This window comes from Bos javanicus, chromosome 19 (genome assembly GCF_032452875.1).
Source record: "Bos javanicus breed banteng chromosome 19, ARS-OSU_banteng_1.0, whole genome shotgun sequence".
Taxonomy (NCBI): Eukaryota; Metazoa; Chordata; class Mammalia; order Artiodactyla; family Bovidae; genus Bos; species Bos javanicus.
The window spans coordinates 45326121-45353536 of NC_083886.1; the positions used below are offsets into that span (position 1 = coordinate 45326121).

Consider the following 27416-nt stretch of genomic DNA (forward strand, 5'->3'; position numbering starts at 1 on the left):
GACTGGTGGAGGAAGGTGTGGGCCGGCTTAGCCACCTGAGTGTGCAAATTTAGGGTCCCACTTCAGCGCTGACAGGGGATGCCTGGCTTCCCGGAGCAGGGGTTGCCTTCTCTCCAAGACATCTCCAAATATCTTTGGAGGGTAGCGGTACTGGAGGAGAAAAGTCTGGTCCGGAAGGAATCCTAGCTCTGGATATTACATGTCCGTCTTCACAGCAGCAAAGCAAGAACCCTGGACGCACCGCCGATCCTCAGGTTAGTCTGTCCCATGACCCGGAAGAGCAGCTAGAGCCGCCTCTACGCCCTACGTCCACGTGCCGGCAATAGCAGCCACGTGGGGCTCTGCGGAAACGCCTTCGCAAAGATTTGTCCCCTACGCTGCCCAGTAGAGAGGAAGGGCTGGGAAGAGCGCAGGAGGAAACGGTACCGGCTGGAGGCCCGGCTCGCGCGAACCTAGGGCTGCGAGGGGCGGGGTCGAGGGCGGGGTTTACACTGGTCGCCGCCAGGGGGCGGGGCCTCGGTTCCGAAGGGTGGGCTCTGGAGGGCAGTGAGTAGCAGTTTACTCGTCGCCTGGACTCCTCGGCTTCCGCCTTGCATCAAACCCTGGCCGGACCAGCCCGGGAGTCGCCATGGAGTCCACGCTGGGCGCGGGCATCGCGATGGCCGAGGCGCTGCAGAACCAGCTGCCCTGGTTGGAGAACGTGTGGCTCTGGGTCACCTTTCTGGGGGACCCCAAGAGCCTCTTTCTGTTCTACTTCCCCGCGGCCTACTATGCGTCTCGCCGGGTGGGCATTGCGGTGCTCTGGATCAGCCTCATCACCGAGTGGCTCAACCTCGTCTTCAAGTGGTGAGACAGCGAAGCCCTCCGGCGGCCTGGCCGCCCACCGCCAAGGGCCCTGAGCCTTGTGCAGACCCTGATTCCTCTCAGAAATTGCCTCAAAGGCCTGGCTCCCCCCTCCACCCCTACCTCCACCCCTACCCCCACCCCCAGGGAACCTTAAGACCTCCCCACCCCTACCCCATGGCCACTGACTTTTCCTCTTTGAGCATCTTTGTGCATCTTGAACTCAGACCTCAGAGTCCCCGTCCTAATCATTAGACTAGTGTTTAACGGGCCTGATCAGATAAATCACTTAAGGGGGCGTGTTTAAAATGCAAATATCCCATCCCATCCCAGACACACTGATTTCGAAACTCCAGGGGAGAGCCTGGGAATCTGTATTTTTAAAAAACATCAATGGTGACTTAAGTAGCAGAAAGTCCTGCTTCTCAACTCACTCTTTAATTCATTTCTTCATTCATTTATTTGATAGAGTTTTTAAGAAGCTTGCTTTGTGCCAGCTTCAACACTGGCTTTTCAGGACAGAAAAGGCTTCCAAGTTAAGGTGTGGTCACCAGGCCATGGCCATCAACATAAGGAGCATTTGAAAACTTGCTAGAAATGCAGAATCTCAGGCTCTAGGTGGGAGCTCCTGAATCATTATCTACATTTTAGCAAGGACCCCAAGTGGTTCGTGTGCACAGTAAATTTCAAAAAGCACTGGGGCTAAAGCTTTGCCTTTTAGGGAACACTTTCTCTTCTCGCTTTTCACCTTCATTCACTAGTAGGCTCTGACACAGACTCAGGCAAGTGGGTAGGGCCCTTGGGGCTTATCTGTTTGTGCCACCTGTTCTCTTGGGTGCAGAAGGGAGCTATACTTCCCACTGGGCGTGCAACTGCACCTCTCCTCACCTCACCATCTATTGCCATATTGCCAGCCTGGGGGAGGGAAGGGGGTTTCATAGGAGACACTTGAATGGGCTAGAATGACTTGGTGAAAAACCAAATACCTTCCCTTCCACTTCTCTCTACCAGGCCTTCATCCCTACTATAAACGGTAAAGCAGTTGTCTAATCATTTCCTTCCTACTGAGTTGCCCTTTGCTTTGTGCTGTTCTCCCTCAGAGTCTGTATCAGCCTTCCCGTCTCATCCTGTTCCCCTAAGACCATTGATTCCCACATGGCAAAGCCCCTATTAATTTCCTAAGTATGTGTTGAGCATCTGGTGTGTGAACCAGACTCAGTTTTTGGCGGGGAGAGGCAGGTCCCTTTCCCAGCCCTTGGCTTCCTGGTCAGCATCTCTGCTGTTCTCCCAACCTTTTCTCTTTCTGGCCACAGCAGCCTCTTAGTCTGCTGTGTGTTTTCCAGGGTCCAGCGAAGCACCTAGCTAAGCCAGGGGATTTAAAACTGTTTTGTCTTCTTTATTTTCCCTCAGCTTCCCTGTGCATTCCTTGCCTCCATTTTTTTTTTTTTTTAATAGAAGGACTTTATTTATTATTTTGGCGGGCACTGGGTCTTCATTGTGGCAGGGGGCTCTTAATTGTGGTGCATGGGCTTTCTCTAGTTAAGGTACATGGGCTTCTCCTTGGGGGATGCTCAGGCTTCTTTTGCTGCGGCGCGTGGGTTCAGTGACTGCAGCACATGGGCTTTGGCCCTGCAGCATGTGGGATCTTAATTCCCCAACCAGGCATCAGACCCACATCCCCTGTGTTGGAAGGCGGATTCTTAACCACTGAAGCACCAGGGAAGTCCCGCCCCGTTTTCTTATATTTGTTTTATTTCTTAGTTGGCTGTGTCAGGTCCTAGTTGTGGCACATAGTATCTTTAGTTGCAGCACGCACACTGTTCGTTGCAGAAGGGGATTCTAGTTCCTTAACCAGGGATCATACCTGGACCCCCTGCATTGGGTGTGTAGAGTCTTAGCCCAGACCACCGGGGAAGCCCTGCCCCACTACCATTTTCAAGCATGAGAGACTTTCCTAAGTAACTGAGGCTGGAATTTGGGAAATGGAGAACAGAGAAGGAGCAGAGTGAGGGTCTGGGAAGGAGAGGGAGACTCAGGTCCCGGGCTGTGTGTAAATGACAAGAACAGAGCTGGCCTTGCAGTGGGAGGGATAAGAATGGGACTTTTGAGCATCTCAGAGCACGCCCACACACACCACAATCTCTTGTCTCCTTACCACTTTTTAAAAAAATGCACACTTTCTCCTGTTCCAAGGTAAAAAACCGTGGCAAGGCAGTGACCCAAAATCAGATGTCCTCTCTGACTCCACCCTATAAGCCCTTCGGAGTATTCCAGGTGTCCATCTGCCTCACCCCCATTCCCCTGGCCTTTGTGTGTCTGTGTGTGTGTGTGTAATGGCATCTGCTCTTTTCTAGGTTTCTGTTTGGAGACAGGCCCTTTTGGTGGGTCCATGAGTCTGGGTACTACAGCCAAGCTCCAGCCCAGGTTCACCAATTCCCCTCTTCTTGTGAAACTGGCCCAGGTGAGAAGCCCCAAACCTCCCTCGCCCAATGTGGTTAGCGTTTGGTGAGTGTTCGATAGTACTTTTCAGCCGGGACCACCTAATCATCAGAAGCCTAGTCTCCCAGTTACTGGACCAGAGAACAAAGAAACCCACGGAAGAAATGTAGGAGCGCCCATGCCAGTGTGCCAGTTGCTTACCTTATATTGACTGGAGCCAAGTTGTCAAGGCAGAAGTCTGACAGCAGTGACTGCAGGCTTGGGGGCTGGGGGAGGCTTCAGGGCAGAGGGAGCTATGGCCAGCGCTGGAGGAAGGCTCTCTCGCGGCCACAGGGAGGCAGTTGTGTTGAGCTATCACCAGGTGCACCTGGGCTCCCACCAAACTCAGCTCCGACCACGAACTGAGTTTCTGAATCCCCCGGCAGGCAGCCCTTCTGGACACTGTATGATCACAGGAGCAGCCCTCTGGCCCATAATGACAGCCGTCTCTTCCCAGATGGCCACTCGGGCCCACAGGTACACCTTGGCATCGCCCACCAGTGGGGGTGGGGTGACGGTACCCTGGACCCAAAAGCCCTGCAGCAGGGTGGCCTGAGAGCTGGAGTTCTGGGGACCCCGGGTTATTTGGTCCAAGTGCCTGGGTGCTCAGGGAAGCCCAGCAGTGCGTGGACATCTCGTGAACCATCTGCTTCTCTTCTTTTTAGCCGCTGGGTGAGGGTGATTCCTAGCTTGGCTTATTGCACCTTCCTGCTGGCGGTCGGCTTATCTCGGGTCTTCCTCTTAGCACATTTCCCTCACCAGGTGTTGGCTGGCTTAATAACTGGTGAGCAACTGGGGCAACGGGGTGGACCCAGAGGGTGCCATTGACAGTGGGAGGACCAGTGTATGATTTTCCCATTGTACGGCCAACCCCAAGTCCCCCTTCTGACAAACTACCCTGCTGTTCGGGGTGAGGGTCATAGCCCCAAACTCCTTGAAGCTGCTGTCACCCTGCTTCCCTAGGTGCTGTCCTGGGCTGGCTGATGACCCCTCAGGTGCCCATGGAGCGGGAGCTAAGTTTCTATGGATTGACCTCACTGGCCCTCTTGCTGGGTGCCAGCCTCATCTACTGGACCCTCTTTACACTGGGCCTGGATCTTTCTTGGTAAGTTCTGCTTTGAAGCTTGGGGAAGTAGGGGCCTCTCCTGCCTCCCCTCTATCTGGCCTGGTGGCTCTCTGGTTCGCTGTTGTTAAATAGGGACACATTACCAGTTCACATACAGTCTCCTGAACATGGCGGTAGACCCCGAAGGGATAGAAAGCCATCCACCCTCTGGGTCCCAGGGGAATCTCTCTCCTGGCAAAGACTCTTGCTCTCCACAGGTCCATCAACCTAGCCTCTAAGTGGTGTGAGCGGCCCGAGTGGGTGCACTTGGACAGCCGGCCTTTTGCCTCCCTGAGCCGTGACTCAGGGGCCGCCCTGGGTCTGGGCATCGCTCTGCACTCTCCCTGCTATGCCCAGGTACGGCGGGCACACCTGGGATATGGCCAGAAACTAGTCTGTCTTGTGCTGGCCATGGGGCTGCTGGGCCCCCTGAACTGGCTGGGCTACCCCCCTCAGATCAGCCTTTTCTACATCTTCAATTTCCTCAAGTACACCCTCTGGCCATGCCTGGTCCTGGCCCTCGTACCCTGGCTGGTGCACATGTTCAGTGCCCAGGAAGCACCACCCATCCGCTCTTCCTGACTCTAGGTGCCTCCTGCACCCACCTCCCCTCACAAAGCCCGTGCTCTGTGACCTCCACCCTTGGGAGGCAGCTCCGTCCATTTCCAGCCCCCAGCAACCCTGCTCATGTTGAATTTTCTACTTCTCCCACCACCTGGTCACAGCCCCAAAGAGGGGCCTTTTCTCTCCCAGGAAGGTCCTCCTGCCTTCCCTCCCAAGTCCCCAAAGAGCAAAGGCAACAGTGAGAACAGTGGATTTCTGTAACACTGTGAGGGGCTCGGAGCAGCCCCAATAAAGCCCTTCCACACCTCTGGACTCCTCTCTTGCCTCCGTGAACATCTCCACCGGACTTGGCTATGCGCATGCAGGGCAACCCTTGCCAGACTGCTTGTTCTGCACCCGCTCCAACCTTGTGCCCACAGAGGCTGAGAGTCAGAAGGAAAAGCAAGCCCTTTAGCCCTGGGCCCCCTTCCTACCACCACCACCTCAGCCACACAGAGGTCCCAGGAGATGCTGTGGCTACATTCAGGGAAACCTTGTTCTTTAACCTACAGGACAGAGATCCCACTCCCTCCCACCCCAGCCTCTGTTTCCTAAATTGTTTAGTCCAGGGACTGGAGAAGAGAAGAGTAGGAACCCCAGAGAACAGAGAGAGACATTGGCCCCAGAAGGCACTGCCAGAAACAAGTTTTATTTCCACAAGGACACACAGTGTAACAGGTTACAGGATACTCAACTGAAATCTATGTCCAGGGAGACAAAGCAGGGAGTGGGTTTACATGAGAACCAGACAGGCCATGGGAAGAGGGAGGGGAAGGGGCCCAGAGCTGGGGCTCAGCCCCACACCCCAGGAAGATCTAGAACACACTAACAACATGCAAGACACAGTGCATGATAAACCTGTGGTGGCGGGACTCCTGCCCCTCCCCTGGCTCCCTCAACCCTGCTCAGGCCCCCAGTAGGATAATAAATATGTAAACAGATTGTTGGGGCCCTGGGGAGGGGAAGAAAGAAAGACTATGCAGGGTTGGGGAGAAGGAGGGAGGAAGACTTAGCCCCCCAGGAGCTTCTTCCCATCTTTGGTTTCCCACAGGCTGGACAGCATTCCCTAAAAGTCTTGTGGGCTCCTAGCCCTGGAAGCAAGGCTAGGCCGGGCTCCTGGGAGAGCAAGGACAGCTCCTAGCCTCATCCAGGTCTTAGTTTCCCTGGGCGTGGCCCACAAAGGAAGCCCAGAAGGGAAGCTGAAGCTGAGGGCAGGCTCCTGGGTTCTGTCCCTGTTCCTTCTAGAACCCACACCCACTCTTACCCTCCCCAGGCTTCAAAGCCAAAGGTCCTAGGAGGGAGTTGGGCCCTGACCCTTCTGCTTGCAATATGCTGGGTGGCCGGGGAAATCTGGTCCTGAACAGCAGGGGGGCTCTCACCAGCCTGGAGTCCCCCCTGCAGGAACCACCTTCTCCCCCTCCCCACACCGTGCCAGCGGAGGGGCAGGGAGGCCAACAGATTATGAGGGATAGCAGGCCTGGTTCCGCAGCTCCTCTTGGTCCCGCAGAACCCGAGAGTCCAGCCCCCTCGCTCCCCACACACTTTCCCTCTCTCCAGCCCGAGAAGGGGAAACAGGCCCTGAGGAGTGCAAGGCAAGGCTGCCCTGCCCACAGACCTCAGGCCCACATCCTAGAGCACAGAGCTGAGGCCAGGAGAAAGATGGAGGAGAGGGGGGCTCTGTGGAGATGCTGAGGACACCAGGAAAAATGGTGAGAATCGCAGGGTGGGAGCCCACCTCCCCTCCCCTCCACATCTTAAGACTGTAGAGAGACCCTCAGGATCCTCCCCTGGGGCTGGAGAGGGGAGGAAAGTGAAATTAAGGCATTTCTCCCTAAGTCAGCTGAAGCCAAGGCACCAAACTTGCTGTTCCCTCCTCACTCAGGGAGCCCCCAGAGCCAGAAGGTGCTTTCTGGGCCCCGTGCCCACCTGAGCTGGCCCAGGCTCCAGGGGGAACAAGAACAGGATGCAGGAAGTGGGTGTGGGAAAGAACATGGGAGAAGGCCTGGACGGGATACCCCTCACCCCTCAGAAAGAGCACACTTCTAAGCTGAGACCTGGGCCACGGAGGTGGAAGGGGGGCCTGAGGCAGCTTAGAGGAGCAGCAGGGGTGAGGCTGAGAGACCCACACAGCACACGTTGTTGAATGTGTGACTTTTTGTTTTTAATAGAAAAAATAAACAAAATCACAATGATGAAGCCCAGAGAGATGGGGGCCAGGGCGTCACAGGGCAGGCTCCTGTTCCATAGGCTCCTCTGCTGGCCTGTGGGGACAAGCACAGGGAGAGGCGTTGAGGCAATGGTGGTGGGGGCAGCTTGGGCGAGGGCTGCGAGATGGGGGGGAGCCTCACCTGGGGCTGTGCTCCCGGGCTGCAGCCGCCTGGGCCTGCTCGGCCCCCACCGACAGCAAGGCCATGGCGCTCACAGTCTCAGCCTCCTCTGTCTCACCTGCCTGGGCCTCCCGCAGGGAACGGCCTAGGCCAGCAGCGAACCTCTGCACACAGCTCCAGTGTTTACCTGTGGATGAGGGGTGGGCAGGGGGTCAAGGAGGGGCAGAAACCCCCAACCATATGGACTTTCCCCAGCCCTGGTGTGCAGTCAAGTTTTTCGCCTCTACTCAGCAAGCTGGGGCCTGAGCCTCTCTGCCTGTCCCCACGTACTCTGGATCTCGATGACTTTCTCCAGCGTGGCCACTGCGTTGATGTTGGGCTTTTGCTGCAAGACTGCCTCGTCCAAGGGCTGCAGCTGGCAGGAAAAAGAAGAACAAGCTTAGGGTTGGGAGTGGCCGTGGCTGCCCCTCTAACCACCCGAGTCAGCCCCATGACAGGGGCAAGCATAGCCTTTTGAGAAACCTCTATTCAGAAAGTCTTCTCTGGCTACCAGCGATCCTTGGAAACAAAAAAAAAAAAACCTCCCCAAGGACCCTGGGTGCTGCCTGACCCAAGAAAGGGTCCCTCCCCCACCCCACTGGCCCCTTGGTCCCTGACCTACCGGCCCACCTCCCCCAGCCCTTCTGTGCACCCCTTACCTCCACGCTGAGCAGCGCCGAGACACAGGCCTCAGAGGCATCACAGATGGCGGTCAGGTCGTGGCCTCCCTCCAGGGCCAGCACCACCCGGCCCCCTGCCAGCGTCATCAGCTGCCTGGTCAAGTGGCCAAAACCTTCAGGGATGGGTGAAGGGAGGAGGATGAAATGGTTAATGGAAGAAAATCAATTCAAAAAAGAAAAAGAAACACAAGAGATGAGACAAACAGCTTTAAACCTTAAAACAGATATCCATAATAAAACTCAATGTCATGGATTGAATGTTCCATTAAAGAAAATGAAGAGACTAAAAAGATCCAGTTATACATCTCCTAAGCAGTATCATGAGAAACCACCACTGAAACACAAAGGGTCGTCACTCTACAACTTCATGAGGAGGTACACTCCCCAACCTGTCGGCCCCTCAAGGCCAGGGCTGCAGAAGAAAGGAGGATGCTGCCAGGATGATTCCAAGTCCTAGACCTGTCCCCGCGTTCCTCCCATGGCTTCCCAGGTGGCGCTAGTGGTAAAGAACCCGCCCACCAATGCAGGATACATAAGAGAAGGGGACGCTCCTGTAAAGAAGGAAATGGCAAACCACTCCAGGAAAGTACTCTTGCTTGGAGAATCCTATGGACAGAGGAGCCTAGTGGACTGCAGTCCACAGGGTTGCCAGAGAGCTGGACACGAATGAAGCGACTTGGCAAGCAAGCACGCACAGCACTCCTCCCAGCTTCCCGCTCGTCCCCACCATCATCACTGCTCCATAGCCTCCCTCAGTCCCCCAGCAGGCTCACATCTGGCGGTGACAGAGTAGCCACCCAGCGGAGACAGGTGTCCCTCAACAGCATCAAAGCCAGCGGAGACCAGGACCACATCAGGTGAGAACTCGTGGGCAATGGGCATCACCACTGTCCTGCAAAGGGAGGGCCCGAGCTGACCCTGGCAGATGACTCGGCCAGGCCTGTCTCCCCACAGGGCCGACCCCTCCACCCAGACCAAACTGTGTGCTTTCTACCCCTCCCACGGCAGGGCCCAGAGGCTTCCACCCCTCCCCGGCCCTTCTCAGTCCCCACCTGAAGGCCGTTAGGTACTCCACGTCTCCGATGGGGGGGTCCACACCTCCCGTCCATGCCACGTTCACATTGTACCCCACGCCCGGCCCTCCGCCAACCTGGCAGCACAGTGGGGGGGCAGGGGGTTACTCTCACTGCCTGGGGAGCCCAGACGTCGCCCCGCCCTCAGCCCTGCCTCCAGCCCTTACTCCACTGACCTCTGTTCTGCATGGAGGGGCAGCTGGCCGGCGTGGTCCTCCCACTAGGAGCCCAGACTCCCCAGGTTACCAGCACCACCACGGGCCTCCACGGCTCCCTGCCAGGTCCCATTCTGCTACCTCCCCGTGGGCCCCGAGTTTGAGCCCAGGAGCTGTACCTCTTCAGGAGCCCCAGAGCCCGGAAAGAAGTTCCCGTTGTCATAGCGATGCAGGGAGATGTAGAGCACAGAGGGATCGTTGTAAAATGCTTGCTGGGTGCCATTGCCATGGTGAATGTCCTAGTGGGGAAGGGTGGAGGCGTCAGGAAAAATGGCCCAGGCTCTGACCCAAAGGTCAAAATTCACCTTGCCCCCAACCCTCACCCTATGGTGAACTCTCGGGGTGCAGCTTGCCCCTAGATACAGGGCATCCATATTCCATTCACAATGAAATCCCCCCACGCTTCTTTAACCAGGGTCCGTGGGCCAGGATGTGGCACTGCACAGAGGAGACACAAAGCCAGGGGATGAATGGTGGTGGCTCCCCCTGCAAGGCCCCTCTACCCACGCAGAGGGGGACAGTAAAGTTAGGCAGGAACTGAAACATTCTGAAGAAGAATCCAGTGTGATGAACCCTGAAGCCCAAGCTAGGCTTTAGAGAAATCAGATCCTTTCTTGCCAAGGCTTGCTCCTGGCTACTCCCCAGCTCACCGGGAGCAGTAGGGGCCTCTCCCTCTGCTGAGAGACACAGGGGTGGAGAAGCTAAGTGACTTTAGTTGGGTGAGTCCCCCAACAGCCCCGTGTCTCCATTTATCAAATAGACATTCCACTTCTTAGGAAGCAAGGTGACCATGAAGCAGTACCATGTGTCAGTCCCCAGTCAAGAGGGGTTCTAGCAATGGCAAGGGGATATCTCTATCACTCAAGGCAAAAAAACCTCCTCGGCTGTTCAAGGCTGCGGGGGATGGGGGGGCAGCAGCTAAAACCACTTTCAAGTCTCCCCCAGTGAAGAGGGAGCCCCAGGGGACTGGGAGGGCTGGGTTAACACCCCAGAGTCAGCAGCCCAGCCCATTCCAGGCCCTGAGGATGATGGGACGAGATTGGGGTGGGGGACTCCTGAAGGCTGACCCTGGTCCCACCAGGCACTGCCTACCCAGTCCACGATGAGAACCTTGCCCACGTTCAACTTCTGCTGCAGGAGCTTGGTTGTGATAGCTACTGAGTTGAAGAAGCAGAATCCCCTGCGGGGTGGGGAAGAAGAGGGCAGGGCGTCAGCCTTACTGGACGTTCGTGCTGGGAGCCACAGATACACAGTGTCAGCTCTGCTGAGAGGGAGAGGGGGGCAGGGCAGGGCTGAGGTGGCACTCACATGGCTGTGGATTCCTCCGCGTGGTGTCCTGGGGGCCGGATGATGGCAAATCCATTCTGAAGAGGTGTGGACAGAGGAACAGAGACGAGAAGCAGACAGGCGGGCAAGGTGGCCGTGGATCGGGGTAGACACAGACGAGAAGCATAAGCCAGGAAAAGAACATATGTGAGAAACATCAGTCACACAACCTTTAGGAGTGTGGCCAGCCGAGGGCGGCATGGGTCAGAAGCGACCTTCTGAGGTCGTCTCTCTTTACCCCTCACCCCCTAGTCCGCCTGGAGCTGTCACCTCCTCCTCACACCTGCACCTGCGAGATGAGATTACAGAGGACGGTGCCCTACTGGTGGGAAAGCTGAGGCTGCCCAATCCCCTGCTGCTCAGGCAGCAAGACCAAGTCATCCCCCACCCTCGCCCCGGCCAGCCCACACACACTCACCTTGAGCTCCCCTGCGGCCACCTTGAATGCCAGCTCCACCAGGCAGCCCACCGCCATGCGCACGGCGCTGGAGGAGTGCATCTCGTTCCACACAGTGTCGCTGTCCACCTGCAGGGGCAGGAGAGTGGGCTTCAGTGTGCCCCCTGCAGGGGGAGGGCAAGAAGGAGGGTGCAACCATGGTGGGAGGAAGGGAGGGGCTGGAGCTGGGAGCACCACCCGCCCAACCCCATGGGCCGGTGCCCTACTCACCCCAATGCCCCCGCAAGGCAGCATGGCATACATCTTCTGGCTGATGGGGCCTGAAGGGAAGAGGGACAGAGCTACGCTAGAAGGCGCCTCCGCTGCCAGGGCCACAGGTGGGCATGTGCAGTGGGCAGGGAGCTCAGTCACAGAGAAAGAAGGTCAGACCCCAGCAGAGAACAGGCCATTGCACCCCACGCCAGGTGGGAGATGACTGTCCCCCGTCCTGAGGGGCGATCCTTCCCCGGGGGCAGGTGGCAGGGAGAAAGGGGCCTGACAGGTGAGGCAGAAGGGCACAGCCCATCACCAGGTCTGACCAGTCTCTTCCTGCCCTCCTGCACACACCCCACTCACGTGCTGTAATCTGTGTGAATGGCGCCCTCTGGAGGCCTGTGATGTGGCAACCATGGAGACCCACTTGCCTACCAGGGGATGGTCCTCCTGACAGCTCCTGTCCCATCCGGGCAGCAGACCGAGCCTGGCCCACCACCCCTCCCTGCTGGCCACTCAGCTCACCGAGCAGCTTCTTGCTGTCCAGCTTCTGCCGGTTGAGGGGGCTGGTACCGTAGAGCAGGGTGTGGTACTCGGAGTGCACCGTCTGGATCTCATCCAGCGTGGCTTTACGACCCCGGATTCGCTGTCGGGAGAGGGGGGAGCAAGAGGGGGTTGCTGGTGATTAGGCTGGCGCTGTAGGCCCAGCACCTCTCTCTGCCCCACAGTCTGGGCACATGAAGCCACCCTCTAGCCTCAGGAGATCCAAAAGTGGTTGTGGTTTTTTTTTAATCGATGGGACATTGCCATTCTTTTTATTTTTGGCCATGCCATGCAACACACAGAATCTTAGTTTCCCAAGCAGGGATGGATCCTGGGTCCCCTGCAGTGGAAGTGCCGAACCCTAATCAATGGCCCTCCAGGGAAGTCCCAGGAGATGCAAAGTTTTGAGAAAGTATGCCTCGGTCCCCCTGGGACCCCAGCCCAGGACCCTCCCCCATTCAGCTGGGGACCGTGGGGGGCACCAGGCCACAAAGGATGGAACTGGGAAGCACACGGGGGCCTGACCCTGAAGTCAGGGGTTGAAAAGAGAATGAGGAAGAGACACAGACAGAGGCATCCTTGACACGAGAAACAGGACTTTCACTGGGTTTGAGGTGCAGGCTGGAAGGAGGGGGGACCCCCTTACCTCACACTTGCTGAGCAGGCCTGTCTCCTGCAGCCGGGACCAGATGCTCTGGATCCGGCCAGCGTGCTCGGGGTGCACGTGTGTGTTCCCGCACATGCACTGGTGCTTCAGCATGAACGTGTCGTAGACCACACCTGGGCCGGAGACACACCTGTCAGCCAGCACAGCTCCGGGCCGTGTCACAGCCCGGCCCGCCACCCTCAGCGGAGCTCACCGAGCTCTCCCTGGCCCACCCTGGTCCCAGCCCCTCCTCATGGCCACTCCAGCTGCCCTCCCACATGCCTGCTCCTCTTTTCTTCCTGAAATTCCTTTCCCCCATCACCGCCTGTCAGCAGTCTCCCTGTTCCTCAAGCCTCCACCAGGCTGCCTGACACCACCATCCGCTTTAACCTCATGGCACCTCCTCCTTCCCTTCATCCCCCGTCAGAGCCTCTGTGTGCTGCCCCCCACCCCCACACCCCATTGGTGAGTGGGGACCATCCTCAAGTGGGGCCCCTCAAAGGGACCATCCGTGCCCCTACAAAGCCCAGCTCTGGGCAGTTTCACGTGGAAGAGCCTTCTGGAATTGACTGAGGCCTTCGCTCTTAACCTTAAAGGGAGGGGAAAGAGCTAGAGGAGCACGGCCCCACTGAGATAGCGGGCTCCCTCCGCCCAGGCCTCCAGGGCAGAGGCATGGAGGAAGCAAAATCAGTGGTCCCTCGGTGTGGGGCGGGGGTGCCCTGAGAAAGATGCTGCTCCCGGAGTACATGGACATTCACCCACACCTGCCCAGTGAAGCAAAGGCTGCCACCATGACCACAGGTGGCTGTGCACACAGGGAGACAGCCAAGGCCTGTTCCCTCCCTTCAGGGTGCTCTGAGGGTCCCTGGCCATCCCTCCAGGGCAGAGGCTATATCTCATCCCTTCACAACGCCCAAGACCAGATGCCATGCCATGCACAGCATGCCACCCCCTACCGCAACACACACAATGGAAAGACGGCTCATGGGGGCAGGGCTCACCTGTGGTGAAGAGGTGCTTAGTGGGCTGGTCTGGGGGGCTCTTCATGCCCCCAGGGGCAGCAGGTGAGGACTGGGTGCGGCCCAGGGCCTGGTGGGGCACAGTGGCCAGGCTGAGGGGTGCCTGGTACACCTGCAGCGGCTGCAGCTGCTGGGTGTCTGCAAATGCCTGGGAAAGAGAGAGCGGGAGGGAGCCTGGGTGAGGCCGAGGCTGAGACGGAAGTTAGGACAGGTGCCCTAGGGCCTCCCAGGGGGCCTGAATCCAACCCTCTCTTCCAGATCTCCTCCTTCCTCCAGCTCCTCCCTCCAGGGACAGGAGACACTCCAGTCTTAGCCATCTCCATCTTCATCTCCATCCCCGAGGAGATGGGGAGGGATGGGGGGACGAGATGAGTCATGCTACCAGAGAAACATTGAGGTAAGCTGCTGGGAGGGACGGGGGCGTGGGAGGGGGTGGGATGAGTCAGGCCCAGAGGGCTCAGCTGTGTCCGCCATGAATGGAGTGTGCGCTCGCTCGGCGCCAGGGCAGACTGTAGTAACAGCGGGGGCGGGTGTGTACACACGCACGCACGCACGCAGAGACCGACGCACAACCGGCCCTACGTAGGCAGAGACGCAGATATACACAGGCCACGTGCATCCGAGTGTGCGTGTGCGCACACACGCACACACACACACACGCACACACACACACACACACACAAGCAGACAGGCAGGGGCAGTCACAGTCAGAGGGAGGGGCTGGCAGACAGGGCAGAGAGAGCTCTAAGACTGACACCACCTCTCTCCCTTCCGAAGCCCCTTGTCTCTTTCCTGCTCCCCTGGGCACAGCCTGGAAACTGCAGACTGCGGAGAGGGAAGGGCAAAGGCGGAAAGAGGAGGCGGGAGGACAGACGGCTGGTGATCAAGGGCCGGGGCGCAGGGGGCCACCTTTTTGTAACCAGCACTGGACTCCTCCAAGTCGGGCCCCTCTTCAGCACCGCTCTCGCGCTCCTCGTCCTTGACCTGGATGCAGTCCTCCTCCTCCTCCTCCTCCTCTTCCTCCTCCTCCTCTTCCTCCTCCTCCAGGTCTTCCTGGGTGCTCTCACTCTCCGTGGAGCCTTCTCGGGGTATGGTCAGGGCTCCCTCCCCCAGCAAGGCGTCCTGCTGCTCCGTCAGCTCCTCCTCTGTCTCCTCGGGGTGGGTGGTGGGCTGCCGTGGCAGCTCCCCCGTCTTGGTAAGGATCTGGAAGCAGAGCCAGGAGGCCCATCAGCTGGGAGCAGGGCACAGCCATGCAGCCCAAGCCCCCGGAGAGTCTATTCCTGCACTTCTCTGTGTGGCCACCCAGCCCATACAGAGCTTTGATGTGGACAGAAAAAGGCAAGGTGGGGACTTCCCTGGTGCTCCAGTGGCTAAGAAGCCACCTGTCAACCTATGGGGGACCACAGGTTCGATCCCTGGTCCTGGAACTAAAATCCCACTTTTCAGAGGCAAACTAAGTCCTCATACCATAACTACAGAGCCCTCACTCTAGGATCCATGCCTCACAACAAGAAAAACCACTGCAGTGATAAGCCTGTGCATTGCAACCAGAGAAAGCCTGCAGCCAAAAATAAATAAGTAAATAAAATAATGAGCTTTAACAATATATAAATATTCCCCCCCCCCCAAAAAAAAAACACACACAATATATTCTCTAAAAAAAAGGGCAAGGTGACTCCTCTGATGCAGCAGGGAGTGGCCGAGGAGGTCAGATGCGCCTCCCTCTCTGCCAGCCTAGCACCCTCTGTCCTGCCCCTAGCAGAGCCCCGGATGTTGGCTTCTCCCAGCTCACCTTGCCCAGCCAGCCCAGCACCCTTGTGTCCTGCCCCCAGCACAGCCCCGGATGTCGGATTCTCCTGGCTCACCTTGCCCAGCTGCAGCTGCTGCTGCTTCTGCTTCTCCAGGAACTGCTGGTGCTGCTGCTGCATGACCAGCTGCTGCAGGGCCTGGGGGCTCTGGGGCAGCGGCGAGGATTGGGTGCGGCTCAGGGGCCGGTGCCGCGGGAGCTTGCCCACTGTCCGCATGCTGGTGGCCACGCGCTCACCCGTCACCAGCGGGGACTGCCCGTGGAGCGGCACTATGAGGTGGGGGAAGGGGAGCAAGCATTACTGTTAGGGCACCAGGCTCCCCACTCCCACCCCAGACTCTCTTCCTTCTGGAACAGCGCCCTACCCCCTGGGGCGGGGCAGGGGGTGGAACCTGGGAGGGGCCTGGAGCACCTCTGCCCCCAGATGAGACCTATTCTTCCTCCTCCCTACAACTGAACAGTCTTGCTGCTCAGAGTCACCACCTCCAGCAAGACTTCCTGGATTCACTGTTCCCTCCCTTTAATTCATTTAGTCAAACTTTTATGGTAGGCCCAGGAACATTTTTACCAACTATCAGAGTTCCTGGGCTTCTCTGGTGGCTCAAAACAATCTGCCTGAAGTGCAGGGACCCAGGTTTGAGCCCTAGGTTAGGAGAAGGGAATGGCAACCCATTCCAGTATTCTTGCCAAGAGAATCCCAGACAGAGGAGCCTGGCAGGCTACAGTCCATGGGGCCCGCAGAGTCGGAAACGACTAACAAACACACACTACATACTCCCTTTAAGTCACTTACAAATACACAGTTTTGGGCCCTCCTTGTGCATGAACAATGACTAGTTCTCCCCAGCTGTAAGACCTCCCTGATCATGGACATGGATCCCACAGGGCTGAGAAGCCTAGGGGCCAAGATCATGAGACTTTTAAGCAGAACCTCTTCTGATGCTGCCAGGTCCTTATAGGCTGTCTGTCTAAAGCTATGCTGTCCAATCCTATAGCTGCCAGTCACACATGACCACTGAGCACTTGCAATGTGCCCTGTCTAAACTAAGATGTGCTCTAAGTATGAAATATCCACCAGGGTTAAAAGACAGTATGAAAACAAAATAAAATATTTCACTGCTAACTCTTTACATTCATTATATGTTCCGATAATAGCATCCTAGATAGACTGAGTTAGGTATAAGTTATTAATTTCACCAATTTCTTTTTGCATTTTTTAACGTGGCTACTACAACAAACACTTTAAAGTACATGTGCCGCTTGTATTATATTTCTACTGGATGGCACTGCCCTGGAATAGGAGCTCCATTAGGATGGTAGAGGTCAAGTACAGTGCCTGGCTGGCTGCAGGGACTCAATAGCATCTGTAGAATGCGGAAAAAATCAATGATGCTGCTGAGGGGAGCTGTGACATGCCTGGTGAGTATCCCTGGCTACTTCTCCCTGACAAGTGGTCCCTCCAGCTGAGCCCTCAGGATGGGGTCTGGCCACACCCCCTCCTCGCACAGCTGCCTGCCACTCACCAGCAATGAGGGTGCTCTGCTGCCGGGCTTGTTCCAGCAGCAGCACGTGCTGCAGCAGTGAGGCATGCCCGTGGGGGCTCGAGTCGCCCTCCAGTGCCACGCCCAGCAGGCAGCCAGGGATGGAGGATGTGCTCATGAACTTGCCCGTCAGTGCACCGCCCTGCCGCAGGGACTGGAGGGCCTGCCTCTCGGCCTCCTGCTGCGTCGACAGCTTCGGGGAGGCCTGGGATGGGACAGGAGATGGCGATGAGAGAAGGGTTTATAACTGCCCCCCAAGGTCTGCCAACGTTGAACCAGCATCCCTCACCTACCCTCTGCCCACCCCCACCTTTGGGGAGGACCTTCTGATCTCCCTCAGGACCTTGGGAGGACAAATGCGCCAGCTGGGGGGATCCAGGACCAAAGATCTCAACACCAGAGGGGACGTGCCCCGTACTCACGGTGAGGTGCGAGTTGGTGACAGTGACCGTGGCCTGCAGCCCTAGGGAGATGTTGGGCAGAGAGGGAGACGTGTAGAGGCTGAACTGGTTGGGGGAGGTGTCCGGAGGGAGGGCCCGGTGCTGGGGGAGCATCTGGGGAGCAGTTGGGAGAGACAGGCATGAGAGCAGGCAAAGGACAGCCACCTGGGGCCAGGGCAAGGCAGAGGGCTCCGAATGGCACCCCACTTCCCACACCAAGCCCCACCTGGGGGAACTGAGAGGTCAGAGCCATGCAGAGGCCCACAGGACACATCCCACTTCGGGGCAAAAGGTCCCTCCAGTCTGTCCATGCGGGGCAGAAAGGCCCCTGCTGGGCACTCTCAGCCAGACAGACCGCACGGGACAGGAAGCAGCTCTGGCCCACCCGCTCAGTCCCTGGTGGGCCTGTACCTCGGTGGGGATGTTGGGAACCGAGCCCGTAAAGCCATTCTCCGCGATGGTGCTGTGGGAACTGTTGGGAGAGCTGGGGCCAGAGCCTGGTGCGCTGTTACACACGGCGGACACTACGGGAGAGGCGGCTGTCACCTGGGCCGCTCGGAGCAGCCCCCCCACTCCCCGGCCCTCAGAACAGGGACAAGAGACGAGCCCTTACCCCCAGGTCCGGCACCTGTGATCTCAACAGCTCTCTTCTTAAAGGTGCTAATGACAGTCCCATCCTTGCGACGCAAGAGGGGACTGCTTCTCCGCTCGGCCACCTTCTGCTTTAGCCTCGAACGTACTTTTAAGTTGGGTTCGGAGGCTGGGGAGAAGGCAGCCAGGGCTCAGACACGTCCACACAAGCGGACACACCTGCAGCCTGGCCCTTCCACATTCCCACCTCTGCCTGACCCCGCCCCCCCATAACCTGGGCGGCCAGGCTGTACTCACCTGTTTTGCGGAGGGGGAAGTCATCGCGGCTGTCGTAGGGCCCAAGCAAAGGCAGTTTGTAGGAGGAAGGCGTCCCAGGGGGGCCGCTCTGGGGAGGGGAACTCTGGTCCAAAGAAGCATGGTGGGTTCCCCTGCGTGGTGGAGAGAAGGAATGGGGACATGTCTAGAGGATCACCCAGCCTTTGGGGTAGAGGGAGGAGATGGAGACAGGTCTAGGGGATCACCCAGCCAGCTGGACCCGCAACCGAGCAATCTACATTTATGAAACATCCACTGCCTATGGTGATACGAAATGGATCTTGGGGAGGGCAGCGAGGAGAGAAACCAGGAGTGCGGGGGACGGGGGAGGGTCCCATCTCCTAGGAGAGATTGCAGGGCCCCTACATGACTTCAGCCCAGAAGCCCCATGTCTGCCTGCAGCCAGGCAGCCCTTGAGCTGGGCACCTCTGCAACCCATGCCTGTCAAGGGTCATACCAGCATTTGGGATGCTGTGGGAGGGAATGGTTGAGGCCGCCTGGTGTGGGCTCCTTTGACTTCGACAGGAGGAATTCCTGGAGCCGTAGCTTCACCTCAGTGCTGGCGATGGCACCTGTGGGATAGGCCACAGCTGACCCAGGAGCTGGGGGCCAGGACCCCACGGCTGGGGGAGGGGCAGTAATCCCAGCTGTGACCCCCCTAACCCAGAGGCGCCCCAGCCTCACTCTCTTTGCTCTTCTCCTTGTTTCGAAGGATGAGCAGCTGCTGCTCGAGCCGCTGCTTCTCCAGCTCCTCCTGCCGCTGCTGCTCCCGCTGCCGCTGCTGCTCCAGCTCCTGCTGCCTCTTGGCTGCCAGCATCTCCTGCTGCTGCTGCAGGGGCAGTGGGGAGGCAAGGTGAGCTGAGTCCAGGGTGGGGCTCGGAGGTCTGGGTGCCCTGGCCCCCACGCTCACCTTGAGGTGCTTCTGCAGCTGGACTTCATGCTGCCGGGTCAGGTGGTCATGCTGCTTCTGGAACTCAGCGAACAGAAGCTGCTTCTGCAGTTGCTGCTGCTGCTTGAGTGCCAGGAGCTCCTGCTGCAGTTGCTGCTCCCGCAGCGTGGGGTCCACAGGGCCTGCCAGAGCCCCCCGCAGCTCCACGGGGCTGGGGCTGCCTCCTCCCCCGCCCCCCATGGAGCTGGGCATGGCTCCTGGCAGCACCGGTTTCACCTCTACTGCGGAGAGAAGAACCAGGAAGGGGTCAGCAGGCCATCCGCACCGGGCCCTGGCTGCCATGCCTGGGGCCCAGAAAACTACCAGGCAGGATTACTAGACCCCAAGAGAATGGAGGATGGGGGTGAGGGGAGTCAAATCCCTCTGCTCAGTGAATACAGCCTTCTGCCTTCATTAAACGAGACTGAAGCCATGAACTTCACTACAAAAATGTGCATAAGTACAGCAGGGTACCTGGAAGATCATGAGTATTTAACAAAGATGACCACTGGACATTTTATGTGAATTTGGTGTGTGCGTGTGCTAAATCACTTCAGCCGTGTCCGAGTCTTTGCGATCCCAAGGACTGTAGAGACTGCCAGGCTCCTCTGCCCATGGGATTCTCCAGGCAAGAATACTAGAATGGGTTTCCATGTCTTCCTCCAGGGGATCTTCCCGAATTACTTTCGTGATAAGGAAACTGAGATTTTAGAGAGGTTTAAGTAACATGATCAAAGACAGACAGCCCAGGTGATCAATGAACTAAGATGTGAATCCAAATCCTATGCTTTTAACCACCATCCTTCCTGTGCTTCCTCCCCCACCTCTCAACACCACACTGTCCCTGCCAAAAAGCCTATAGTACAGGAGAAACCAAGGCATCGACATTGGTTCTAGAACTGATGGGGCTGGCAGCCAGGGGCCTCAGTAAGTCTAGGAAAGGTCTGTGGACACCCCCATGGACAACGGACAGTCTATCCATTCTCCTGTTCCCTACCTCACACTCAGCTAGGGCAGATGGGGTGGGAGGGTGAGGCTATGGGAACAGGGAGTGGGGTGGGAGCAGGAGGCTGCAAGGGAAGGGGGTGCAGGGCGGCACCAAACCAGGGACTGGAGGGGGCTGGGAGTCAGACTCGCTTCCTTTGCTGGATTATCTCCTTTCAACAGTTTTATTGTAATTACCCTGAAAATGCCGCTATATATAGAGTGAGCCAAACAGCAGCTGTGCCTGGGGGGAGGGGGGAGGAGAGAGAGAGAATGGGCGGGCAGGCGCAGGGAGGAGGTGGGAGGAGGAGACAGGAAAGGAAAGGGAATCAGACAGGAAGAAGGGTAATGGCAGGGGTGCGGGGGGCTGGAGCCTAGGCAGAGATCTCAGAACTCCAGTCCCAGGGAGAACCCGCTGGGAAGAGAAAAGGAGTGGAGGGACCTGCTGGGCCCCCAGACCTTGGGTCCAGGCCCCCAAGTGGACAATGGGCCAAGGGGCCCCAGGGAACGGCAACAGATTCCAATGGACTTATGGGAAAAGATGGGTCTCGACCTCTTGATCCCTGTACACTGTCCTCTGGCCGCTCAATGTCATCACTCCCCACCACTGCCCTGTGGTTGCCAGGGCAACTGGGCAAACACCAGGCCAGCAGGGAGCTCCAAGCCCAGCCCAAACCCCACAAAGCCTCCTGACGCCTGCAGGAAAGGGAAGGCAGGCTACCCACTGCCTGGGAAGGAGGAAGTGAGAGAGGCAGAGCCAAGCCGTCTTGTTCTTTTCCATTTCTTTCTCCAAAGACAGCCCTCACTTTCCCCACTCTGGTCCAGGGAGGTCACGGGGAGCTGGGAAGACTTTCCGGTGGCAAGGAGGCCCACGCCAACCCAGGCCTGGAGACGGAAAGACCCTACCATTCTCATGGCAGCCAGAGTCCCCTGCCCTCGCAAACAGGCCCAGGCCTCTACCACCATCCCTTATCAGGAGTGGAGAGGGAGCTGGGAGGGGGGTGAAGGGCTGAGCTAATAAGAAAGGCTCCCACACCCTCTGCGGTCTATGAGCCGGGCTCTCCCTAGGAAGCCTGAATGAATGTCATCAAGGCAGGGGCAAGGCCTGCTGAAGGCCAAGGTCATGCTATCCTCATGGCTGAACGTGGCCCCCAAGCCCACTGGAGCTGGGAGAGGGAAGGTAGCCTGAGCACAGGATCTCCCTCGCTCCCCAGCAGCCCTTCTTCCCCCAGCACAGCCGGGCACATTCCTCTGTGGTTTGCCCGCCAGCCACACTGACGACTCTGCGGCCACAAGGCCAGAGCCACATCTGCAGGAGTGGCCAGATGTGGCCAGGAGGGTGGGGTTACACACACACACATGCTCACTCACTTTCCTTCCCAACCCATGTCCTGCCCTAGCACCGGGAGGAAAGACCCTGGGGAACTACAGAGGCCCTTTCTGGAGGTGGACGGCCCTGTCCGGGGTGCAAAAGCAGGGTGGCAACAAGAAGCCAGCAGCCAGCCTCGGGTGTCCCCAGCCCTGGAAATATCCAGCAGGGCCCCAGGCTGGCTGGAGAGTTATCTGTTCCTCGGCAAGGCTGGCTTGGCCTGTGGTACTCTGATCGCTTGGCCAAGAGGTGGACAGGCTTCAACCTGCTGCTCCCGGCAGCTCCAGAGCTGCAGGAGCCGGATGCCAGCCCGCCCATCCAGGGAAGGGCAAGGGTCCAAGCACTCCTGGCTCCCAGCAGATAACCCTGCTTGGGCTGGAACTGCTGCCAGCAGTGCTGGCTTCCCCTGCCGGAGCCCTGCAGAGAGGCCATGGGCTCAGCCGTGGGGACTCTCCCACCGGGGCCCCTGTGCGGCCGCCACCACCACAGCAGCAGTGGAGAGGGTGGGTCCTGCGCTGCCGTTGCAGCTGCAGCCCCGCTGGAATGCAGGTGGTGGGGTGGCCAGCGGGCTCCACAGCAGTCTTGCTCCCATACAAGCAGGAAGCACAGGCAACTGGGGAATATTAATCTGCAGGCCCTGTGGGGCCCAAACAGGATGCGGCACCCTCTGGGTCTGCCAGGTAGTAACCCAGCTCCATCCAAGATGGACGGTGCCGAGACTGGACAGCTGGAGTCAGGGAAAGGGTCAGCGGTGGGGTGGGGGGGACACAGAGCCCCCCAGATGTAGTTTTCTGGGCACAAAATCTAGAGCCTGCCTCCCCTCGAGGGTCTGCGCCCTTGCCCAGTTTGGCATGAGCAGAGCAGGTGGCAGTGGCGGCCATGAGAACCAAGCACCTGGAGGGGAAATGGGTGTGTCATGATAGGAAGCTCTTGACCGCCTCCTGGTGGGAGGAGGAGGACGGGAGGACTTCTGGAAAGGGAAGAAAGGAAATGCAAGGACTGCTGGACCCTAAGAGGGCAGGCTGGGGACCCTGGCTAGCCAAGGCCAGGGAAGGGATCACGTGGGAGGGCACAGTCCCCTATCCCATGCCTCCGCCTGACAGAGTTGCAGGAAGTCGAAAGGAAGCCAGCAGCTGGCTCAGGGACCTCCTGCAAAGGGAGACAGAAGGGACCAGGTCTGCCCTGCTCCATACTCCACCCCTTCCGGGAGCTCTGACCTTGCCGGCCGGGAGCCGCGGCCGTAGGAACAAGCAGTAACAGCATCCTGTCCCCCAGCTTTCGGCAGGACTAACCAACACTGTCTCCCTGGAGAAGCCCCAGCCCAGGCAGCTAGGTGGGCAGCTGTCAAGAGTGTGGCCCTGCACACACCAGGCTCTGGCTCAGAGGGAAGCGCTCTGCCCTGCTCATGTGGACAACTGAGCGCCAGTGACACTTCAGTGGACACTTCCTTCCCATCTCGCCGGGCTTCCAGTCTCTCCACGAACCCCATCACCCCATCAGCCCAGTGGGGGCTCCCACAGCAGATTCTTTGGGCGGTACAACCAGGGATAGCCTGGCTCCTGGCGCACCAGATGGGTGGTGGGGCAGCGGGGGGGCGGGGGAGATGACGCAGGTGCTGACAGGGTAACCTCTGGGATGACTGCCAGCACAGGCTTAGACTAATAAAGAGAGTGCCCAGGCAAAGGGACACTGCCCCCAGGCAGACAAGGGATTCTAGGACATGAGGAGCGGCTTTCAGCAGCACCTTTGGGAAAAGGGTTCAAAATAAAAAACAGATGGAGCTGCCCAAGGGCAAGGTCAAGCCTGCCTCCTGCTCTGAACAGACCACAAGCTATGCCCCAGCTCCCAGGCCTTCTCTTGGAGAAGTCACCAACTCCAGTGTGCCTGTGACCCAAACTCTAGCAGCAGGTACCTTGAGCTCCCCCTGGAGAAAAGTCCTGGGGCACTCCACAGTGTGTGGATCCACCCGGCAGACCTAAGTGGCAGAACACTTGACTCTAAAAAGACCCTGCTCCTGGAAGCCACCAGCCACAGAAGGCTAGGGGAAGGAGGGGAGCCAGGGCACAAAGAATATGAGGGAAGAGCGCATTAAGCAGTTTGGAATGTCTACACACCCCCAACAATAAGAGGGAAGGGACTTCCCTGATGGTCTGGTGGTTAACACTCGGTCCTTCCGACGCAGGGGGGATGGGTTCGATCCCTGGTCGGAGGACCTAAAATACCACAGGCCGTGTGCCGTGGCCATATAAATAAATTAAATCGCCAAAAAAGAGGGGAGAGGGAGAAAAGGAATTCTGTTTCAGCAGGCTCGTAACATGGACGAGGAGACCAAGCCTCTGAGGCGGCTCTGCAGGAGATCCCTCCAAGGAAGTAGCAGGGCCTCAAACCCAGGTGTCCTGACTCCTGGCTCAAGCAGGTTCACGAACCCCAATGGGGCATCCCAGGCCCTGGAGAACTGACCCCTCTAGAGAGTAACAGGCTAGCAGCCCATCCTGGAGGGCAGTGCCTTCCACCAGCACCCAGGCCCCCAGGAGCTCCCTCAGCAGGCCAGGGAGTCAGCAACTTCCTTAAACATCCAGTGACCTCGTTCTGTCCCTCTGGAGAATGGGGAAAGGCTCTCATCCCTTTCCTGGCCTGGAGGGATTTTGGAAGAAAGCAGGGAACAGCATTTCATACTCCTCCCCGTGACGCCGATGACCCCTCCCCACCGAGGACGGTTTCCCATGATCTATTTCTGTGCTCTTACGTGACTAGAGAGGCCAATTTAGGTTCGACAGGTTCTACCACAATGCAGACAGTATTTCCACATGTGCGAGCTGGGGATGACTCTCACCTAGCAATTTTCCCAACTCCTCCTGAAACGCAAGCCAACACACATCACGTAATGGTGAGGAGCGAGGGCTCTGGGGTAAGAGACGCCAGGGTTCAAACCAGGCTCTTTCTGGGGCAAGACACTGAGCCCCCTCCCTGGGCTCAAGGCGAGCATCTGTGAAATGGGAGGAAGCACCCACCTCCCAGAGCTGCCGGGGCTCCAGAGAGATAAGACATGCAGTGGAGCTTGGCACAGAGCCTGGGAAAATCTCAGGAGGTACTGGTGGAGGCTATTAATGGCTCCTGACATTTTTTGTGTGTCCTGGACCACTTCGGCGGAGTCTATGGACCACTTCTCAGAATGTTTCTAAAATGCATGAAATAAAATACTCGGGATTCCATGGGGACAAGTTCATAGATGGCCTGAATTCTAAGGAAGTCAGGCTCAGACCTCTGCCAGGATGAAGCCTTAGCTGTCTCATGTCAGACTGTCCCAAGGTCACTCTGTGGTCCTGTCCCAATCAAATCCCTTCCGGTGGGCCCCGCACAACACAAGCTGGTGTGGCTGGAAACTGGATCCCAGAGCTGGAGGAGGTACCCCTTGGGAGGAGCCTTCCCCCAAGGGCATGTCTCTCCCGCCTCCCTTGCCTTGCTACCTCCAAGAAGGACCACACTGTCCTCTGAGGCTCACCCCCCAGCAGTGGGGTCCCTCCGTCCCTTCAAAGCACTTCTTAACTCAGATGAATACAAGTTTTGGTCTGTGCCCTTGGGGAACCAGGGTCTAGCGGTGGGAAAGCCTATAAAGGCATCTAACTTTTCTGTACCTGCTGCAGACAACACTCCTCTCCCCAGTACCATTCTACATCCTCCTGAGGCCAGGACTCAGGGGACCCTAAGCTCCCTCTAGTCAGAAGCAACATGAAACCTAGAGGGGTGGGATGTGGTAGGAGGTGGGAGGGAGGTTCAAAAGGGAGGGAATATATGTATATCTATGGCTGACTCATGTTGACGTATGGAAGAAAACAACACAACATTGTAAAGCAATTATCCTCCAATTAAAAATAAGTAAATTTTTTAAAAAGCAACATGAAACTGATTTCAAAGACTCTTAGAATGTCACTGAAGGAAGGGCCAGCAGGATCCGCGACTCAACTCCCCCAGTTGACAGAGGAGTAAAGTAAAGCCAGAGTCGGAAGAAATTCATCCAAGGTCACCCGGAAAGGAGGCAGCAGGGCTTAATCCTGGGTCTTCTGGTTCTCTCTTGCTGCTGTTGTTTAGTCACTGAGTCGTGCCTGACTCTTTTGTGACCCCATAGACTATAGCCGCCCAGAGAAGGCAATGGCACCCCACTCCAGTACTCTTGCCTGGAAAATCCCATGGATGGAGGAGCCTGGTAGGCTGCAGTCCATGGGGTCGCTAAGAGTCGGACACGACTGAGAGACTTCACTTTCACTTTTCACTTTCATGCATTGGAGAAGGAAATGGCAACCCACTCCAGTATTCTTGCCTGGAGAATCCCAGGGACGGGGGAGTCTGGTGGGCTGCCGTCTATGGGGTCGCACAGAGTTGGACACGACTGAAGCGACTTAGCAGCAGCAGCAGACTATAGCCGCCAGGCTCCTCTGTCCATGGGATTTCCCAGTTACGAATACTAGAGTGAGTTGCCATTTCCTTCTCCAGGGGATCTTCCTGACAAAGGAATCAAATTCACTTCTCCTGCATTAGCAGGCGGATTCTTTACCACTGAGCCATCAAAGAAGCCCGGCTCTCTCTTGCCTTGCACCAAAAACCAAGAGAAATCTAGAAAGTTGTTTCTAAATTTAATGAGAGATGGGGCAGAAAGCTAGACTCTATGAGGGTCCAGGGATCCAGACGGGGCACCTGGCTGGCCCCCAGAACACCAGAACCAGGAGTGCAAGGGAAAAGGGGACCAAGTGAAAAGAATCCCAGAAACCTTGAGGTAGACTGTGCCTCTCAAGGGCAGCAAAGTCTTAAGCATAAGGGATGCAGAGCCCTGGATGTTGTTATTGTTCAGTCGCTCAGTCATGGCCGACCTTTGCAACCCCATGGACTGCAGCATGTTAGGCTTTCTTGTCCTTCACTATCTCCCAGAGTTTGCTCAAACTCATGTCCATTGAGTCCATGATGCCATCCAATCATCTCATCCTCTGTCACCCTCTTCTCCTCCTGCCCTCCATCTTTCCCGGCATCAGGAACTTTTCCAATGAGTCGGCTCTTCCTATCAGGTGGCCAAAGTATTGGAGCTTCAGCATCAGTCCTTCCAGTGAATATTCAGGGTTGATTTCCTTTAGGATTGACTAGGGCCCTGGTGGAAGGCACAAATCATCTCTCACTAGTGAAGACGGAAGGAGTCACTGGTCTTGGGCTGCTCTCTGGAGAAGTAGCTTCACTTCTCTCAGCCCAGCCATTTTCAGGAACCACTCAGGCACTATACTAGAGGCAATTAAAAGGCACACTAAAGACATTTAGAGTCTGCAGCTGTTGCTGGGACTGCTTGCTCCACACCTGGGATGGACAGCAGGGGCCCCAGGGCAGGAGCTCTGTCTCTCCTCCACAAGCACAGCCCAGCCCTGAGCCCTGTGCCCTGTGTCCCTGGCCACTTGTCCTAATCCCCAACCCCGCTGGCATTTAGACACCTGCTCCCCAGGGTCTCAAGATGCCCTCCGTCTCAAGATTGCCAGGCTGCTGGGGGCTGGATTTGACTCTGACCACAGCAAAGGCCTCCATCCCTCTGTTGTAAGCCCTTCTCCCAAGAGTCCCAAAGTTCACCGAGGCCTTCCAGGGAGACAGGCGACACCCACTGGCAGGCTGCTAGGCCCCACGACCCCTGTCCACGGGACCCCTGTCCACAAAGCCCTTACGCCAAGCATGGTCTGAGCCTACCTACTCACATCGGAATCATCTGAGATGTGTTAAAAATGCTCGTTCCTGGGCCGCCCTGTGGAATCTGAAACTTAGGCTTGAGGGGAGCAGTAGTTTGGAAATCTGCATCCTAACATATCCGCTTGGTAATTCTGTGGCTGGAATTTGAGAAGTACTTTCTCACAGTGTCCCCCGGCTGGC

The 27416-nt window shown here is 57.4% G+C and overlaps 2 protein-coding genes across 13 annotated transcripts in view; one reads left to right on the plus strand and one right to left on the minus strand.

Moving 5' to 3' along the window:
- Positions 1–386: 386 nt before the first annotated feature.
- G6PC3 (glucose-6-phosphatase catalytic subunit 3) lies at positions 387–5302 on the plus strand. 2 transcript variants are annotated; one of them, XM_061392021.1, is made up of 6 exons: positions 387–846; positions 3198–3304; positions 3708–3798; positions 3987–4105; positions 4285–4426; positions 4645–5302. In XM_061392021.1, the coding sequence occupies exons 1-6, from the start codon at positions 629–631 to the stop codon at positions 5006–5008; spliced, it is 1041 nt and encodes a 346-aa protein (XP_061248005.1). In that variant the 5' UTR covers positions 387–628; the 3' UTR covers positions 5009–5302. The 2 variants fall into 2 exon arrangements, with proteins under 2 accessions (XP_061248005.1, XP_061248006.1); XM_061392022.1 differs by lacking the exon at positions 3987–4105 and having other exon boundaries at positions 492–846.
- The window catches only part of HDAC5 (histone deacetylase 5), a 39732-nt gene continuing 16959 nt past the window's right edge, over positions 4644–27416 (minus strand). For 6 of the 11 annotated variants that reach the window (XM_061392016.1, XM_061392011.1, XM_061392014.1 and 3 more), the window contains 24 exons: positions 19151–19410; positions 18925–19069; positions 18698–18812; positions 18223–18353; positions 17948–18094; positions 17746–17858; positions 17317–17448; positions 16877–17099; positions 15412–15623; positions 14456–14749; positions 13529–13694; positions 12528–12661; positions 11864–11984; positions 11357–11406; positions 11108–11215; positions 10672–10727; positions 10456–10543; positions 9483–9602; positions 9128–9225; positions 8849–8967; positions 8055–8188; positions 7687–7771; positions 7378–7543; positions 4644–7290 (listed from right to left, as the gene is read on the minus strand). In XM_061392016.1, coding sequence (XP_061248000.1) covers positions 7251–7290; positions 7378–7543; positions 7687–7771; positions 8055–8188; positions 8849–8967; positions 9128–9225; positions 9483–9602; positions 10456–10543; positions 10672–10727; positions 11108–11215; positions 11357–11406; positions 11864–11984; positions 12528–12661; positions 13529–13694; positions 14456–14749; positions 15412–15623; positions 16877–17099; positions 17317–17448; positions 17746–17858; positions 17948–18094; positions 18223–18353; positions 18698–18812; positions 18925–19069; positions 19151–19410 — 3257 coding nt within the window. In that variant the 3' untranslated portion in view covers positions 4644–7250. Of the gene's footprint in view, positions 7291–7377; positions 7544–7686; positions 7772–8054; positions 8189–8848; positions 8968–9127; positions 9226–9482; positions 9603–10455; positions 10544–10671; positions 10728–11107; positions 11216–11356; positions 11407–11863; positions 11985–12527; positions 12662–13528; positions 13695–14455; positions 14750–15411; positions 15624–16876; positions 17100–17316; positions 17449–17745; positions 17859–17947; positions 18095–18222; positions 18354–18697; positions 18813–18924; positions 19411–27416 lie in introns of all 11 variants that reach the window. The other 5 variants (XM_061392017.1, XM_061392015.1, XM_061392020.1 and 2 more) reach the window with 2 other exon arrangements.